Source organism: Brachionichthys hirsutus, chromosome 17, assembly GCF_040956055.1.
Source record: "Brachionichthys hirsutus isolate HB-005 chromosome 17, CSIRO-AGI_Bhir_v1, whole genome shotgun sequence".
Lineage (NCBI taxonomy): Eukaryota > Metazoa > Chordata > Actinopteri > Lophiiformes > Brachionichthyidae > Brachionichthys > Brachionichthys hirsutus.
Window position 1 is genome coordinate 7,265,470 of NC_090913.1, and position 18,361 is coordinate 7,283,830.

Genomic DNA, 18,361 nt, shown 5'->3' on the forward strand with positions numbered 1-18,361 from the left:
CTTTAGTCTGTTGCACTGTGTTTTTTGTTTGGATTGAAAGTTGCAGTGTGTTTGTATTTAATGAAAATATTTCTTTGGTGAGTGCAGGGGAGAGGTCTAAGGCACAGTAAATGCATCAGAGCTTAGTAAACTAGACCAGCATGCTTTGTCTGCTGTGTGAAAAGTCACTGACACACCCTCAGGGACGCATTTAATACGGTTCAATATTTGTATTTCTTTGCTGGTTGAAATATTTGTAAACAATAATACATGTTTCTACCCCGGAAAAAACTTTTAATGAAAGACACTTTGCTTGTTTATTTTCAAATGCCGTGCAACAGTGTGATGTCATCCTAACAGTTTCGTTTGTGTGAACGTTTTTAATTTTACTCAAATTTCCAACTTGAAAGTTGTGTTGATTTCATTTTTCTAAAGAATGTTGCTTCTTGCCTGAGTTGCCTGAAAGTACTTAATAATTGATATCATTGTCGGTTTTGAAAACGGTGAGAAACAACAAACTGCATCCATTTAGTGTTTTTCAAATTTCAATCTCCTTGACATCTACTGAAACAAATCAGGGGAGATTAAAAAAAATAATCCTTTTTTGAAGCACATACTGGTTGGCAAGACAAAGAGCGTTTGTTTTTCCAGACAGGTGGAGCCGCCCAGAAAGAGAGGATGACTGGACTGAATAAAAATGTGCGTTGGTTGAGTTTGTGAAGAAAGCTGTCCCGCTGCATTCCACGCCATCGTGAGTTGATACCTTTGTTACGGGACGCCCTTAACCTGAATGACTCTCATACCTTTATGTGCTACAAGTGGATCTTTGCAACATCTTAAATCTCTAGTTGGCAGGTAATCAATCAATCAAGCATATAGATGCAACCTGGGCTTCGACTCGGCACTCTGTAGTTTTAGGGTGAGGTGAATGCATTTTTATGCCGTCTCAATAAAATGATGCAATTAAAACACAAAAATCCTCAATGAATCCAATTAGGCCCGAATTCTGAGTCCGACTGGAAGCGCAATGTGAAGAGATGATGAGCTGCTCCTGATGCCCAGGACAGAAAGGACATGTTTGAAGGTCACTCTTTCCCCAGACATGCGGGCGAGCTGGACTGGGTAGCACACCATAGCAGACTTGGATGGTGAAATTGATACGCTGCTCGGCTCCCTTCCAGGCCAGCTTTTTCTCCAGCGCTCCTCCCCCTCGTTGCAGCGCCCTGCTGCCACATGCTCTCCATCCTGCTCGTCCTCCAAGACAAGAGGGCGTCCGGACTTACCTTGGGCCAGATTGCACCGTTGTTGCGGGATGACTCCCAGTCCTGCTTGTAAGTGGGCTTGCTGGACTTGAGTTCAACACCAAACCCTCTCAGCCCCGAAGGTTGTGATGAAGGTGGTCAGATTCTTGGGTTGGTATTCGACTTCTCCCTTCGTTGTTGTTTTGAAGACTAGATGTCTGCTTGGAGTTGGCGTGCTGTGCACCTGGATGTTCTGGCCTCTGTGTGTTGCTTCTGAGCCGGGCTCCTCCTGCGTCTCGCCAGGGTCCGTGCTACTGTTTGCAGCATTTCAGCCGCCCCCGTTGGCCATTTAGGCCTCATCATTCTTGCAGAACTTGCCCCAGTTTTGGAAAGATCTGCGTTCTTGCCCCGATTGCCTCTCTGTGCTGATTCTCCTGTTAAACTGGGAGTCACTGCACGAGCCAGTTGAGTAAAGGACACTTCATCAGTGATCAAACTCCATGACTGGCACCAGAATTACTGCAGTCTGTTCTGACTGAATTTTCCCATCCCATTATTCCCATTTATGGAAATGTATCGCGTCCGCTAACCTGTGAACATAAATAATAATTTAAAAAAATCAGGGAAGGGATGGACAAAATCTAGACAAATAAAAATAACAGACTTGGCTACAACCCATTAATTGTCCACTCCTTCCATATTTATTTTAATTTAATTGATTTGTTAGTTATCGATAGGAGATTTTGAACCCATTTCCATAGTGTGGGTTCATCAATATGGAAGAAAAAAAAAGTTACGCTCCAATTATTCTTTGAAACATTCAAAGTATTATAACTGATAATAAATAAAGGGCCCAAGATAAAAATAAAAAAAAAAGAATAAGAGCGTGTCAGGGAACCAGATGAAAAAGACATGCCAGAGAAGGGGAATGCAGGGAACTGGTTGGTCCAGTCCTATCCCACTGTGTGGACGTGGGGGCGGTGACACACCTGCTAACCTGTTGTGGGAGGCGCATCCGATGCATTGACATGACTGTGAGTGTGTTTGAGAGCAACCAAAGGGTGAGGAAAGACACAGTGGGAGCCACAGGGTGAGAAGGACAGAGGCAAAGAAGGAGTAGGAGAGAGAGAGTGAGAAGTTTAGGGGGCCCTTTGTTCGACCTCAAGATGTTCAAGAAAAGGAAAGACAGGTTGAATACGCGCAAGTCAGCCAAGAGCACCAAGTGAGTCTTTCCCTGTGGATTTAATGAATGTGATATGTGAATGCATCTCGGTCATGTCTCCCCCCCTCTTCCTGTCCCTCCCCAGTGAGAAGCTGTGTCATGTTCCCTATGCGTGCTGCTGTCCTCGGTTTGTCTGACTGCTGTGATCTGCTTACTGTTTTCAATGAAAGTCTTTCTCACCATTCCATTCCATCCTCCTCTTGAATTCATCCTCAGGGATTGCGAAATGTTCTCCAGTCTGTTGATGAGGCTTGTGTTTGTGTTTACTTTGTCGGGATGCTTTTAAGACAACGGGTGGAACTAACAAAAAGTATGTCCACAAGGCAAAGTCACAGAGAGACAAGAATCTGGGTTGCAGGAGGATAACTGCCTGCAACCTGATGAAGAAATCTAAGTTGCCAAAGTTCCTGGTTATGTGTCAGGTTATGTATTTCTTTTAATAATCATTAATTAGCCAGTGTAAAATGTTTTTAGAATAATCAGAATATTCTAAAGCCTGTGGAGTTTTTTTAGTTTTGTCTGATCATTAAAACTAAAAATTAGAATAATTTGAACACACAAACTTGAAAAGTGCAGACAAGCCCTTAGAAATTATGTGGCCAATCCAGTTATCCTGCCTTGAAGTCCATTCATTTTTAGCTGTTAGCTGCTTGTTGCTATGGCCATTCATAAATGTGATCTAAACACTCACTATTAAGACTTTCCTTACTCACACCAGTATTTGTATTTTAAAGAGTGCATTCTGTCAGATAGAGATGGAGATGTTCGTGAAGGGGTTCCGTAAATAAGGCTGCGCTGTAATCAGCACACTTTCTCCTCCGATGGTTGATCGGCATTTAATGTCTGCTCATCCCTGGTCAGATAAACATTTGTTAAAATCACTCTTTAACTAAAAGGTTAAGAACTCATTTCTGTGTGTGGACTTGATGTGTCTGTGTCTATACAGAACAAACCTGTCTCTCCTGCTGGGAGCCGGCATAGGGAGGCCATTGTCGGAGCGGCTGCAGAACCAGATCGATGAGTCAGAGCAGGAGAACGTTTCTGCATTCCTCTGTGGTTCTATCATTAAAAAAAAAATAATAATAATAATGCACCTGCTTTAGGTTTGCCATAAGGGCGTTTCAGTCATTTCATGAGGGTGCAACATTTTTAACATACTGAGCATGCATTGGTCGATGGCGGTCACAAGAACACAAGGCGGGGATGAGAAAAGACGAAAGGAAAGCTGCTAAATGAGACTACTTTCTTCCAATCTTTTACTTGTTGCTCTAAGATTATATTAGTCAATGCAAGCTGCACAAGCATGTTTAAATAGACACCACCTGTTAAAGCATACCGGATATACTCTGTTCAAAGTCCTCTAAACTGTCACACTCAGTTCAAATAGGTGATTTCCTACTCTTGTTTCTGCCGAGAAAGTTAAGAAGTAAATCTGGAATGTAAATGTTGCATGCTTATGGGTCGTAGAAAAGGTAGGCCCTTTATTTTATGATATGGAAATGTATTTGGCAGCAATGTAGAATAAAGACCGAAGGAGGTGTACCCGACCAGAGGAATCAGGTACGACAACATGCCGTGGATCTGCAACAGCCAGGATGAGCCAAACAAAATATATGTGGAAATATGTTCCGTAAACTAAAGGACCTGCAGTTATAACAGCACTGTGTCATGAAATGTTAAATAAAATGTTTAAAAATGTACACGCCATTGTTTTCTGTATCAAACACATAACAGGGAAATCATCCAGGGAAATGTAGCAGCTCTAAAAACAAGGGTTGTTCTGTGTTTCGTCAGTGGTCCACTTTAAAAAGTCTCAGGAACACATAACATGCATGCACTTCTGTCCTCGCCATGCAGGAATGACACCAGCAACCTGAAAACGCTGGTTACCCAGATGCAACAGAATGCCGACCAGGTGGAGAAAGACATCCTCCGGTCGGAGGACCTGCTGGCCGTGGTGAGAAAACACGAACACACACACATTATCCCATGCCTGCACCTCCTCCATCAATCACTGGTTGATCATTAAACCCAGGGCATAGTACACATGATGTGATGTCTCCATAGTGATCAAACCTTTCATGGATCTGTCGATTTTAATCATACCTAGCATGGAAGTGGATCCATACTTGAATCTCCTGCTGTTTCACACATACATTATGGATTTGCATTTAGTAATTCTTAGCTTGTCATGTATTTAGCTTCTCTGGTACTGCACTGTGACCATTAGATATTAACCCTCTCCAAATATTTGTGAAATGACCCAGATTCAGATTCATGTGCAGAATTTTATGTGATGATGCCTGGGCATTTATACTTTTGATTGCTCCACATACAACGACCTCCTCCCACTTGCATGATGAAACTTGTACTGGAAACCCAAAAAACAACAACAACCCAATTACCCTAACACCTGGCTGCTTCTGACAGGATGCTGAAAATGACAAGAACGACTTGCCCGTTAAACATCAGGAAGAGATATCGACAAAGCTGGGCGAGGCTGAGGGTCTGCTGAAGACCCTTTTCCTGGATGTCGACCAAGCCAAGAAACTGGGACACCAAGAGGCGAGGGAGATAGAGACCGAGTGAGTGATGACAGGATAAATACAATGCAGAAGACTTGCAGTATGACTGCCCACTGGAGGTGGTGAAGTGTGTGCACCAATCCAGTTAGCTAATATATATATATATATATATAGGAACATTTTAAATGAATATGACATTTAATCAGTGGCGGCGCCACTTCAGGGAAGGTGCGCTGAATTTTACTTCATATTTCATCATTGCGTCGTCGCCACAGGTTCTTGGGGATGCTGAAGGGGTGCTATGCATGCAAGAGACATTTACCATGAACAAAGAAAGACGCAAAAGAAAACTGCATTTGTTATTTTTTTATTTCCAGATTGTAATATTCAGTCAGCCTTTATTCTTACAATTATTTCAGAATGATTTACAGACTCTGGGTCTCCATGAATATGAAGTTGTTTCTTTTTTGTCTCCCCTGTGTCTTCAGTGTCCTCCTCCTCCACAACCGCTGGCTGAAGGACTGCAGCTTCTACCGAGACATCTATGAGCAGATTGACGACGTGTCGCTGATGCCCCGAATCGACTGGGGGCCTCTTTTTATCGAGAAACAAGTGCGTCCACAAAAAACAATTGTCCTTGAAAACGCAGAATTGATACCTTTTTTCCGGTTTAAAGAATAGCACGGCTCACTTCCCCTCTGGTGGCTGTCTTGTCTTGACATTGCCTCTATTGCTGTGGTGTGTTTTGTTCTCAGAAAGCGGTGAGCGCAGATGATTTTGGTCCTTCCATGGCAGACCTGGAGAAGCAGATCGCTACTCACAACATCCTGCACAAAGAGATTGAAGTCTACAACTCACAGCTCTGTATCAGCTCAGCGGGGAGCAAGGTGACCAACTGTGTTTACATGGAAACATATATAATCTGGAGGCCATAAATACACAAAGCATCCCCTAAACAGTAGCGAAACAGAGCTGCTCCTGTCCAGCCTGTCGTCCTCTGCAAACTGTTTCTTATAAGGCATTGTCCCCTCTTGTCTTAAAGGAGCAATACACCACCATGAAGAAACAGTACAACAATCTGCTGGTGAGTCGAGTTGGTCACATTTATAATGAAAACCCATAAAGACAAGAAATATCTCGTGACAGAAATCTAATTATTATTAGTCTTTATTGTAATGCATTTTTAGAATTTTACAATTAATGTCAAACATACATTTAATTTTCTTCTGCTCATGTATCAAATCCTTCATCGTCATCATAGTGATAGCTGATAATAAAACACAGCCTATATAAATGGATTATCCATTTCCCAACAACAAGAGATACACTTCTCTCTCTCTCCAGACAAAAATGTCTGCGCCTCTAGAGTTTCAAAAAATGTGACCTTTTTCATCCCCAGGAAAACTCCAATTGGCGTCGCCACTACCTGAACAGCCTGTATGAATACATGCAGAACTGCAACAAGGAATTGGACTTCCTGGGAGAAGAGCAGAGTAAAATCAAAAAGCAGGACTGGAGTGATCACATGGCCGACCCACCTGACGTCCGCAGGCAATATGAGGTCAGGTTTATTTACTTGCATCCCCATTAGCTGCCCCTTCGGCAGCAACTAAACAACTAAAATGACATCTTCACGAGGTGACCTTGTTTTAATCCCAACCAGAACTTCAAGAACAACAATCTGCTGTTGCACGAGACTGATGTGAACAAAATTCAGGAGGAAGGAGACAGACTTGTTGAAATGAAACACCCTGCCAGTGAGACCATAAAGGTAGCTTTAACCCAGAGGGACACTGCGTTCAACACATGAAGGCCAAAGTGTATAACGCTACGTTACATTTCCAGGTACAGAGAGATGCGGTGAGAAACGAGTGGCAGAAATTCCTCAATCTCTGCATTTGTCAAGAGACACACCTGGACAATGTGGAGGAATACAAAAGGGTAAATATGGGACAGCATACAGCACATTTTGTCTTGAGCGCAATCTGCATTTGACTCAAGCTGCAGAAAGTCCTAATACAGAATGCATGTCTATATATGGCAATGACTCCTGGGTTTCATTCAGACATTTGTGACAATGTGATTTTGCACAATTCTCCAGTATCAGATGGATACAGACCGAATGTCAGAGACCCTGACCAAACTCAACAACAGCATGGATCCCACCGCCATCAACAAGATGAGCAAGTCGGCGACACTGCTGCAGCTCGAGGTACAGGGGAAAGCTTTCTGTGTCACGATTACAGAGATCAAATACCGCAAAGTTTATTTGCGTATGAAGAGGAAAAGGAAGGAAGACGAAGGAAGAAGTGGAAAACGTTATGGGAAAGTCATGCTTTTGGTTTCTTACTGTATATTCATAATATGTTCTCATTTAGTTATATGAAAATGTCTCTGGCTGTTTCTTCCATTGTTTATAGATCGTTTATATAAAAAGGAATTTCTAGGAAATAGCTTCTTTGACACAAAGAAAAAAAATATTATATTATTAATATTATATTATCACAGGATAAAGCTGGGTATTCGCTAACATCTACTATAATATGAGCGTTTCCCACCTCCGGCAGGCTGAGGAGAAGACTGTTCAGAACTGTGAGGAGCAGCTGGCAGACCTCAGGAAACGCAGCACCTCCATCAGCCCACTGAAGCAGCGGCGTACCCCCCCAAGAAGGCCCATCATAGTGGAGTCTCTGTGTGACTGGGAGACGAATAAGGTTGGGCTTCTTCACCGTCGATCATTTTGAGAGCGATAAATATCCACATCCGAGGTGTTTCAGTCTTGTCTAAACCTTTGAGGATGTGCCACACAGGCCAACCTGTCAAGAGGGGAAAAGCTATCAATGAAGTCGAACGCCAACCAAGAAGAATGGGACATTATCGTACCTGATGGTTCAACAAAAACCTTCCCAGGAGTATGCTTCCAGATCCCACCACCTGATGGAGAGTCCATTGACAGAGTGGACCAGTAAGTCACGCCACTGTGTCTGCACAACGGTCAAAGCAAGAATATGTCAAAAATCTATTTGTACCTTCCTTTAAATAAATAGGTTGGGTGATGAACTGGCCGAAATCAAGAGGCAAAGAGCTGCTCTGGCAGAATCTGTGAAGAATCACAAACCAGAAGCCGTCAAAGCCCTAAAATCAGGTCATTGTCTTTGAATGGCAACCTTGATTAGAAAACTTTACACAAGTTGCATTAGATATTTTTTTTCTTTACTTCAGTCTGCAATCAGATAAGATAATATGTAATTAAATGTTCCTGTTTCCTCATCCAGGCCCAGTGTCATCTGCTCCGGATCCCAAAGCGGTGGCCCTGACTCAGCAGGTGGACAAGCTGGATAGTGACTTGGCCAAAGCTGAACAAAACATGCTGAACCAAATGCGAAGCCCACTGAACCGCTCCGACCGAATTGGAGACCTGAAGAAGAGGCTGAGGGACCAAGAGGTGAGACGTCACAGAAATCGACTGTAGCTACCGGCCATTCGAAAAAGCCTGTCGTTTTCCAGGACGTTGTATCGTGGCTGCAAATGAGGCAACACATTTTCACGTTTTTGACTTTTCCACGACAAGAATGTCTTAATTCCAAACAAATACCCTTAACAAAGAACTCACGCTCCTATCGCATGTAACATCCACGACTGTTTTCAATCAGTGAGATTTCCTAGCTTCTTTGCAGCCCTAGATGAGTTGGAGTCTTGTTGAACCCTACAGTGTCCGTATTCGAGTCAGTATCTGAAGCTTCTTCACACGTCCCTCACAGGAAGCTGCCAAGGCTCTGCAGGATGCAGAGCGGCAGAAGCTGGCAGCTCAGGCTGATCTGCAACCTCTGCTGTCCAGCAACCCGTCTTCTGATCTGCCACTTAAGCTGAGTGCCGCAGAAAACAAACGGGAGAGACTTGAAGCACTTTCTGACCTCTACAAGAAGAAGTACGCATTTATTTTCTTTTGAAAGTTGCATAAAATGATCTGGAGGAATTTACCACACAGAATGTAAAAGACAAAAAAGGGAAATATTCGTCTTGCGTCTGTTATAGTTTCATAGGGGTACATTTCATTGTTACTCAGTCCAGTTATCTTGGTTCTTTTTTTATTTATTTTTTACTATTCTTTTTAGGGCGAATGCATCCCTCAACCTTCAGAATCAGATTCAAAAGGTGGATGACCTGGTGTCTGGATTTGAGAGAAAACTGAGTGATGATGGTCCAATTCCTGATTCACCAAATGCCATTAAAGACCGCATTTGGGATGTGCAGGTGAGACAACTTGCAATTCCACATTCCACATCTTCAACCACATACAGTAGGTGACTTTGACTTTGGTGGCTCTCTATATGAAGAACATTGTTTCCAAATGGCATTGGGTTGAATTTTCTCTGAATACTACCTATTTCCTGTTTGAATAACGCCTGCCAAATACATCCATGGAAGCGCTTTGGCAAGCAGGTGATCTAACTCTGCTCTCTGATTGATCGATTCAAAATGTCCAATTCTCTGCACCCTACATTGAGAGAACCCACGGCCACAAGTCCCGAGAACCTCCTTGCTGTGAGGCAACAGCGCTTACCACTGCGCCACCGGGCCGCCCTACAGCAAAAAACAAATGTAGTTTAATTTTTACACGTGCTACTTGTACTAAATTAAATAAACAAACATCTCTGTTGTAAAAAATTTGAACGTTTTCAATATAATTTGAAAAGTGTCAGACACTTCTGTCAGCTTCTGAACAAAGATATAAAATGTACAAATACTTGGTCAGTTTTTGTTATCGTTTATCACAACACTTTAGAAGAATAGTTTTCACAGATCTCCCACTCAGTGTTCTTTAAATTGCATGTCTTTTTTGCTGTATTCAGACTCAGCAAAAACCTGTGGCAGCAGCACAGGGAGACATGAAGAAGCTGAGTCAGGACCTTGAGATCACAGAACAGCTCTGCAGCTCTCTGCAAAAGGGCTACAATGAAAGCTGTCCAGACATCCAGCGCCAGAAGTCAGATGTCAAGCAGCTGCAGACCCGCTATGCATTCGTGGCCAATGAGCTGCATGATAGGTGAGACTCTGTCTGCGGACAAATCCGTTCAGTCGCATTGGTTGATCAAGAAAACCAGAACAAAGATCATTTTACTCTCTCCGATACACAGATATACATAGATATACAGTATTACACAATTATACAAGTCACAAGAAGAACTAAAAGCGTCACAAAATGATTGCATTGGAGGAAAAGAAAAAAATTAACATGCATGATATTCTGTGTAAGATATACCGTAACGGTCTATTACTAGATCTTGTGGGGGGTGCGTTGGGAGTATGGGGGGGGGGAGGTGTTCCAGGCATGTCCCACTGGGAGGGGGCCCCAGGGAAGACCTAAGACATGCTGGAGAGACTGTTTCTCGGCTGGCCTGGGAACGTCTTGGGATTCCCCTGGAAGAGTTGGAGGAGGTGTCTGAGGGGCAAGGGAAGTCTGGAAAGAGTGAACTTTTTATGTTATTCAAATATATACCAAACACAGTTTCCATAGAAAGGTTATTAGGATCAATGGGGGCCTATTGATGGTGAGCGTTCCATCTATTATGAGCTGCTCCATTTTATCTGTAGTTTAAAAAAATATTTAAAACACATAATCTATGAACAAAGTTCGATGGATACCTCAGACAATAATAAAAGTTAGAAAAAGTTACAAGACGAACAAAAGCCAAACCTGAGCTAGTCACCAGTCCGTTAAATGTGAAAGTCATACATGTAGGGATTTTAAAATTCTAAATGTCTGTACTATTCGTTCATTTTCTCAGAAAAAATATCTTACAAGCGACTGATGCCAAGAACCAGCAATTCCAGAGCACAAGCAAGTCATTAAACTCCTTCTTGGAAAACCTGCCAACAAACCAGATCAACCGCAGCGATGATTTGTCTCAAGTCACTGACAAGCAGAGATCCCAAGAGGTAACTGTCTCTTATCATACAGAACCTTTATGTGACAATTAACTAATGGCATTTAAGCTTTAATATGAACAGTCACAGCTCTTTATACTTTTCATCATCAAATCTCCTATTATTATATCACAGATGTTAATAATCAATTATACTTTTTAACATCTGTTGAACCCTTCTGTCGTAGAGGGTGATGGATGACCTGAGGAGGAAGGGAGAGGACATGGACAGAATGTCTGACCAGTCTCGGGATCTGCAGAATTTACTCAATGTAAGATTTATGAATTACAATCATATTGTTTATTAGCAAGATAATGCATCATAAGAAATAAATTAATTTTATTACAAAAATTATATAATGCCATTGTCTCGGGTCTGGATTTCCAATAAAAAAATGTGCATAATTGATAAACTGAATATATGACTTTGTCCTCAATCCATCAAGTGTAGCATATTTTTTTCCCCATCCATACAGGAATATGAGTCCAATGCAGAAAGATACAGCAGTTCCCTTGATGATGCACAAGTCAATGTTGCAAGGAAACCGGAAATATTTTCACTGGCTGATGCTGTTGAAAAAGAGGTAAAGACACCCATATTTATAGCATAATAAACAGTATATTTGTTTAATTTGATAGCAGCTAATCGATGCTAATGTTATGCTGTGTCACTTTATTACAGGAAAAGAGTCTGGTCAACCGTTTTGCTGAAACAACTGCTGAAAACACCCAAAGGCAAAAACAGATGGGCTTGGCTAAAAATATAATTTTACAAGTAAGGAAACTGGTAATACTTTGGTTTTCCATCCTTTATATAGCATCTCTTACTATAAAATATTTTCTTCATGGAACTAACAAAGCTATGTCACAACACAAATCACTGCGTGACAACTTATTGTAGATCAAATAATTTGGTGTTCCTGTGACAGAATGAAGAGAAAGTCCAAATGGTGGCCCAGCAACAAGTCCAGCTTCAAAGCCAACAAAGGAATACATTTGAAGTAAATACTTTGATGAGTGACCTAGACGAAGAGAAGGATAGGAGAACTCATGCCGAGGTAGACCTGAGAACCTTTAAAGAGAGGATGACATCATTGAAAAGCCGTAAAGGAGTGGAGCGCATTGTGGAGAAGGAAATACTCGAGTACTACCGTGACCCAAAACTGCAAAGTGAGCTGACTGATCTGCAAGCCAATGTGAACGAGGAGGTTATGAGACGAAGAATCATACAGACTGACGTTGAAGAGATAAACCAGAAAATCATTCTTGTGGAGGAAAACTTGAAAAACGCTAAACCCAAACTGGTCACCAGAGAGGTAACGGAGTTTGAGAGGGATCCTCAGCTGGATTTGGAACTTGCGAGGCTGAGAGACGAAATCCACAGGGTGAGAGACGACATAGTAGTTAGAGAGGGGGATGAGATTCATATGAAGACAGAAGTCACAATTCTCCAGCAAAAGAAACGTCCTATCAAAGAGAAGATCGTGAAGAAAGAAGTGGTGAAAGTGGAGCAGGATCCAGAAATGCTGAGAGCAGTTCGAACATTTGAGACGGACATTTCCAATGAGGGCAACAGGAGCAAGATTCTTAATGATGAAATATTCCAAACAAGGAGCACGATTAATTCACTTGAGAGGTACATTCCCAACATCAAGCCAAAGGTCATTACTAAGGAAGTGACAAAGATTGAACAAGATCCTGAGCTCATCATTGAATCGAAGAGGATTCGAGGAGGTATTGAAGAAGAAATGATTGGAAATAACTCTTTGTCCAGAGACCTGACAGTGCTCCAAAGCCAGTATCAAGAAGTTCAACTCAAGAAGCCGAAAATTGAGGTGAAGGAAACCGTTCATGAGATCTACCGAGTGGATCCCAACACAGAATTGGAGATCGTGCGCCTCCGGAAAAACATACAAGACCTTGACAAGCAACTCTCTGATCAGAACAGGGAGATCTCACTGGTCATGTCTGAGCTGACTGTCCTCCGTAATGAGAAGCCAAAGGTGGAGCTGAAGGAAGTCTACCAAGAGGTGGTCAAGGAGGAGCGAAGCCCCGAAAATGAGAGAGAGATTCAGAGGCTAAATGATCAGCTGAACCATTTACACACCGTTTACAATTCCCTCCTTGACAAAGTGAGGCAACTAAGGCACGATAGAGACGAATGGAAGGCTTTGAGGTCCAAGATAGAGACCAAGGTCATCACCAGAGACGTCATCAAGTATGAACCAGACCCGTTGACGGAGAAAGAAGCTGAACGTTTGAGAAGAGACGTGCGGGATGAGGCACAGGTGAGGCGCACCACTGAGGATATGGTATTTGATTTGCAAAACATCTACATCCAGTTGGAGAGAGAGAAGCCCGAGGAGAAAATAGTCGTACAAGAGGTTGTGCGTGTACAGAGGGACCCGAAGCAGATAGTCGAGCACGAGAAGCTCAGCAGAGACCTGGATGATCAAACAAAGACACGCCGTCAACAAGAGATAGAGTTGCAGCAACTGAAAGCGACGCTGGATAATAAATTGAGGGTCCTCAGAGAGAGTGACGAGCACCAAAGGAGGATTCAGGCCGAATATGAACTCAGAGAGATTCAAATGCGTATCACACAACTGGAAAATGTCCCACCTCCGGTTGAAGAAAGCATTGTAGTCGAGGAGCTACTGAAGGTCGAAAGAGACCCAAAACTGGAGAGGATGTCAAACGGTCTTCGATCAGACATGGACAAAGAAACCAGCAATATCCTGAATCTCCAGAAAGACATCCGTAGCATCACACTAAGGCTTGAGATCCTGCGGAGAGAGAAGTCTGGTGAGAAGACGGTCTACAAAGAGATTGTACGTGTTGAGAAAGACCAGGCTGTTGAAGCAGAGCGGGATCACCTGAGGGAGCAAGTTTCTCAGCAAAAGTTTGGGAGACAGGACCTGGAAGATGAAATTAGACGTGTCAACGATAAGATGACATTTTTGAAGAGCTCCACATCCAGCTCTTCAAGGGAGGAGAATACCCTCATTTTAAACAAAGACGGGTTAATGAGGGAGCGGGAAGACCTCACGCGTGAGCTCAGGGCACTGGAGGCAAGGAGGCAGGAGACCAGTCTGTCTTTCCAGCAGCAGAGCAGACTAATGAGCGAGAGAGCGCAGATGAGCAGACACAAGAGCCAACGGATGGAATCCGACACCCAGCATCTGGAGAGGGAAATCCTTGATGAAAAAGACAAGATTCATCAGCGGGACATCACCCTCCGGGAACTTCTGCAGCAAATGCAAAGAGAGAACCAAGCCGAGACGAGGACCAAAGAGACCAACGTCTCCACCAAAATCACCATCCTGGATCCAGATACGGGAAAAGACATGTCTCCTTATGACGCCTACCTGCAGGGCCTGATCGATCGCCAGCAGTACATTCAGCTGCAAGAGCTGGAGTGCGACTGGGAAGAGATTACTTCCACCGGCCGGGAAGGGGGCACGTCTGTGTTGCAGGATCGCAAGAGTGGAAAGCAATACTCTATCAATGATGCCCTGAAGGAAGGCAGGCTGACAGAGTACGATGTGCAACAGTACAAAAAAGGAAAGATGTCCATCTCGGAGTTTGCCTTGCTGGTGGCGGGTGACAATAAGAAGCAAGCAGAGTTCAACTCGGTCATCCCAAAGACCAGCACGACGGTGAAATCAAACATTCCCGCAGTCATCTATCCAGTTGCTGGAATAATGGACACACAGTCTGACACCTGCTTTACAATACGCAGTGCCACCTCACGAAAACTCATCGACTCCACCACGGCCCAAAAGCTTCTGGAGGCTCAGGCGTCAACAGGCGGCATCATTGACATCAGCACCAAAGAGAGATACACAGTTCAGAAGGCAGCAGCCAGAGGCCTCATCGAGGACACTCAACTCCAGAGGCTGCTCAATGCACAAAAGGCCTATTCTGGAATTGAAGAGCCCGTGACCAGAGAATGTCTGTCCGTGGGAGAAGCCGTTCAGAAAGGTTGGATGCCAAAAGATAATGGCACTCGCTACATGGAGATACAGCACCTGACCGGAGGGCTGGTCAATCCCAGAACCGGCAGCCGAATTAGCCTCTCGGATGCCATTGAGTCCAATATGATTGACAGCACAATGCTAAGGGAGATACAGACTGAGTCAAACTACATCAAAGACATTGTAGACCCAATCACGAAGGAGAAAATCAACTACAAACAGGCTCTGGATCGCTGTAAGACAGACCCGAGTTCAGGCTTACCAATGCTGCCTGCCTCCTCCAAAAATTCCAGTTACATTCCATCGTACTACTCGACAAAGCGTGCTATATTCTAGTTGTGTTTACAACATACTTGGAAGTGTTTGGCCTGCGGAGGGATGTGGTTAAAAAAAAATATTACTAATTGATTACAGAATATCCATGTGAAATCAAATGCATTAATTACATTGTACATTTTGATATAGGAAAAGTACTCCTGCTTGGTTGTCTATGTAGCCAAAATGATTGCTGCTTAGCTACATTTGTTTAAATGTGTGACGTGGGCACGTCTTTTCTTTTTGAAACAACATACACACACACATATATATATTAGGTATTAGGGACACTGGGACATGGTGCAATGCTATTAACCAAGGTTTTGTTTTTCATTCTGTAATGTTTATCCCCACTTTTACACTCACTCTTGTTTTTTTCTTATTGTATGCAGAAGCAAACAGCAATAAATCTAAAAAAATATATACTGGTTGAAGACCGTGGATATTCAGTGCTGTGCAATCTTTTCCCATATACATTCAATACACTCAGACATTTTTGGTTTGACATTACAAACCCATAACAAGCCAGTTAACGTAATGAATTTTTAGATTTTTCCACCAAATAACGGTCACCACTCCAACAGGTGAATAAGACCATACTGGTTGCAAATACAGCAGTGGTTTTATTATCATCTACCAGGTGCATAGAATATTATTATTTTTTAATTCCACATTGCAAGCTGACATTGTGATATTTTTGTCTGACCAACAATCCAAAAACCATGCAATCATGGAAAATAAAGAAATGCAGTAAATCTGAATAAAACATTCACACTAGCTAACGTGACATCGATGACTTTTCATCTCTCAAAATTGTTCCATTGTTAAGGAACTAATAAATACTTTATAAACAAAGGTAGGGATCACTGCTTAAGACAGACGTGAACCTGCATAACGCACTAATTAAACCGTGCCACAAGAAGTAAACATGGTAGCAAAAACAAGATGAGATGTTGGTACAAAGCAAACCTTTATGATTACCATACATGATCTTTGGTGAGGAAAAAAGTATGTGAATATCAGAGAATCCATTGTGCTTTCTTTGGTGTGCTATGCTTCATAATCTTTTCCGTTTCAAGGTGAGTTTCCAAGATTAATGTTACAAATACTCTTCTGTACCTGAATACAAATGTCAAACAATGAAAACGAGTTTTCATGGACCAACAGAGAAGTAATAAAGTTGTGTGGAATGTTATCTTCAGTGTTTGAATACATGACTTGTAGTTAAGAATGTGTTGTTGTCATCTGACCTATAACCTTTTAACTTTTGACCAAATCCTTTTCAAGTTCATCCTTGAACGTCCATTTAGGCCACGTCGTTCTTGAAACGCATGGCTGGATGAATTTGAATGCCTCCTGCAGCAGCTATTGCCGACATAGAAGCACGAAATCACAAAGTCTTTCACGCTTGATCGAAAAAACACAACTTTCTGGAAAAGAACAAGCATTCTGGAAATCTTGAAGACACCGATTATGTTTTATCTGCAGATTGCGCAGCATCCCCTGCTTTGCACTCCCTCTCCTTGAAGAAACACCTTTGCTCATTGATGCCTTTCTGTAGCTGAGCAATATTTACACCGTCAACACAGTTCAGCACACGGGCACGGACCATCACCCCAACCCCTGCAAGATAAAGAAAAAAGATGCAGATCAAAATCGGTGCTATCTTTAGTTTTAAATACATTACATTTAAATGAGCCTAGGCAAAAACAAGGACTAACAACGAGTCCGTAAGAAATTAATTACCAGAGAGCAGCACAACACAAATCATTACAGTATATATGAATCCTGCAAGTGCAATTTAGACTACACAAATTCCCATGACACATAAATTAGTGCAAAATATAGCATTGACTCAATGATTTTTAAAATCCTAAATTATAGTAAAATAATAAACAAATTAATTAATGTGTAATAAATATCATGATGACATAGTGGTTAGAGTTTTTGTCTCACAGCAAGAAGTGTTCTCCCCGTGTTTCCACCTCCAAAGACATGAAATATAGGTCAATCGATTACTCTAAAATTGTCCATAGTGTGTGCGTGAGTGGTTGTTTGTCTCTGTGTGGCCCAGGGATGCGCTGGCGACGCATTCGGGGTGTACCCCGCCAGAGCAAGCTGGGACGGAAGAAAATTACTGAATGACTAAAATACTGTGTCTGTTCTTTACCTTCTGCATTGTCGACCTCACCCAGTACTAAGTACTGAGCACCAATTATTGGGTTGAAGGGCTCCACAAGCGAAGTGTGGATGAACACGTGGTGCTCTTCTGAAGCATGCTGAGCTGACAGCGTAGCCCTCGATTCCTCAGGTTGATAGCAGGACAGTCTGAAAATGTTAAGCCGTTGGTCAAAATCAGCCTTTTTAGGGTGCACACACTCACTACTGAGGGATGGGGTGTAAACATACGAAAAAGCACAAGTAAACTGGAGTTTTGAAGACAGGAAATAAATATCAGATCAATATGAGATCGATATTGAAGTTTGTTAACATGCTAATGTACAAATATTACAATGTTGAGTCTCAGGAAACCTGAGATCAGAACACCTGAACATACTGAATTGATAAAAAAAAAAGAAAAAAGAAAAGTGTTTCACTTTGCATGAATTCAGATTTTCTTCATTCAGATTATTTTTTATTTTTACAAACAATTGTAGCAATGTTTGCAATCTAATAAGACATCTACAAACATCATATTCCAAGGGGCTTCCTGTCTCACCCTCATGCAAAAAACACAGCTAACCTGCCAAATGTCCGAATTGATTTCCCTTCCTGCACTGCTCCAGAAGCTACTTCCCACGGGAAATGGAAAATTGCCGCTGCGGGAAGCATCTTGGTATAGAAAAATAAATGGAAAGATAAATAAATATACGAGATGCGCTTAAAAACAAAGTGGCTGCATGTATTCAGGAAGTGATTTTGCCCATCCTACTAAGGTAACGCCTTATTTTGCCTCAGCCAATCAGATTCAGAGTAGGGCGGGCTATACTTCCGGGATCGTCGCACATTTGGCCTTTGCAGCCTGTTTGCCCTTGTCGGCCACCGTACTTTAGCCTCCACCTCTGTAGTTTTTTTTTTCGTGCGCTTGTGTCTTTGAAGAAGACGGCGTTTCGGGTGGGCTCTTCCAGGGAATGACTGCTTAAGGCCTGAAGCGGTGATACAATCTGTTTGTTAT

At 42.5% G+C, this 18,361-nt stretch overlaps 2 protein-coding genes across 2 annotated transcripts; one reads left to right on the forward strand and one right to left on the reverse strand.

Moving 5' to 3' along the window:
• The first annotated feature begins 2,274 nt into the window (after positions 1–2,274).
• On the forward strand, positions 2,275–15,607 carry evpla (envoplakin a). The gene is made up of 22 exons (XM_068750571.1): positions 2,275–2,442; positions 4,300–4,399; positions 4,873–5,027; positions 5,456–5,579; positions 5,723–5,854; positions 6,010–6,051; positions 6,367–6,528; positions 6,631–6,738; positions 6,813–6,908; positions 7,069–7,179; positions 7,535–7,681; positions 7,778–7,932; positions 8,015–8,112; positions 8,243–8,412; positions 8,729–8,895; positions 9,083–9,221; positions 9,821–10,014; positions 10,757–10,907; positions 11,083–11,166; positions 11,371–11,478; positions 11,577–11,669; positions 11,824–15,607. Exons 1-22 carry the CDS (start codon positions 2,387–2,389, stop codon positions 15,205–15,207), a joined length of 5,976 nt encoding a protein of 1,991 aa, XP_068606672.1. The 5' UTR covers positions 2,275–2,386; the 3' UTR covers positions 15,208–15,607.
• Positions 15,608–16,657: 1,050 nt separating this feature from the next.
• Positions 16,658–18,045, reverse strand: ten1 (TEN1 subunit of CST complex). The gene is made up of 3 exons (XM_068750589.1): positions 17,930–18,045; positions 17,357–17,514; positions 16,658–16,809 (listed from the first exon to the last, which is right to left on the reverse strand). The coding sequence occupies exons 1-3, from the start codon at positions 18,016–18,018 to the stop codon at positions 16,658–16,660; spliced, it is 399 nt and encodes a 132-aa protein (XP_068606690.1). The 5' UTR covers positions 18,019–18,045.
• Between the last annotated feature and the right edge of the window lie 316 nt (positions 18,046–18,361).

Bases quoted from the DNA above. Each gene is read 5' to 3' on its own strand.
- ten1 (XM_068750589.1), bottom strand. From the start codon at position 18,018: ATGCTTCCCGCAGCGGCAATTTTCCATTTCCCGTGGGAAGTAGCTTCT. The intron at 17,515-17,929 runs GTTAGCTGTGTT...TAACATTTTCAG, and splicing joins TCAATTCGGACATTTGGCAG to ACTGTCCTGCTATCAACCTG. The intron at 16,810-17,356 runs GTAAAGAACAGA...TTTATCTTGCAG, and splicing joins TGAGGTCGACAATGCAGAAG to GGGTTGGGGTGATGGTCCGT.
- evpla (XM_068750571.1), top strand. From the start codon at position 2,387: ATGTTCAAGAAAAGGAAAGACAGGTTGAATACGCGCAAGTCAGCCAAG. The intron at 5,855-6,009 runs GTGACCAACTGT...CTTGTCTTAAAG, and splicing joins TCAGCTCAGCGGGGAGCAAG to GAGCAATACACCACCATGAA. The intron at 8,413-8,728 runs GTGAGACGTCAC...CGTCCCTCACAG, and splicing joins AGAGGCTGAGGGACCAAGAG to GAAGCTGCCAAGGCTCTGCA.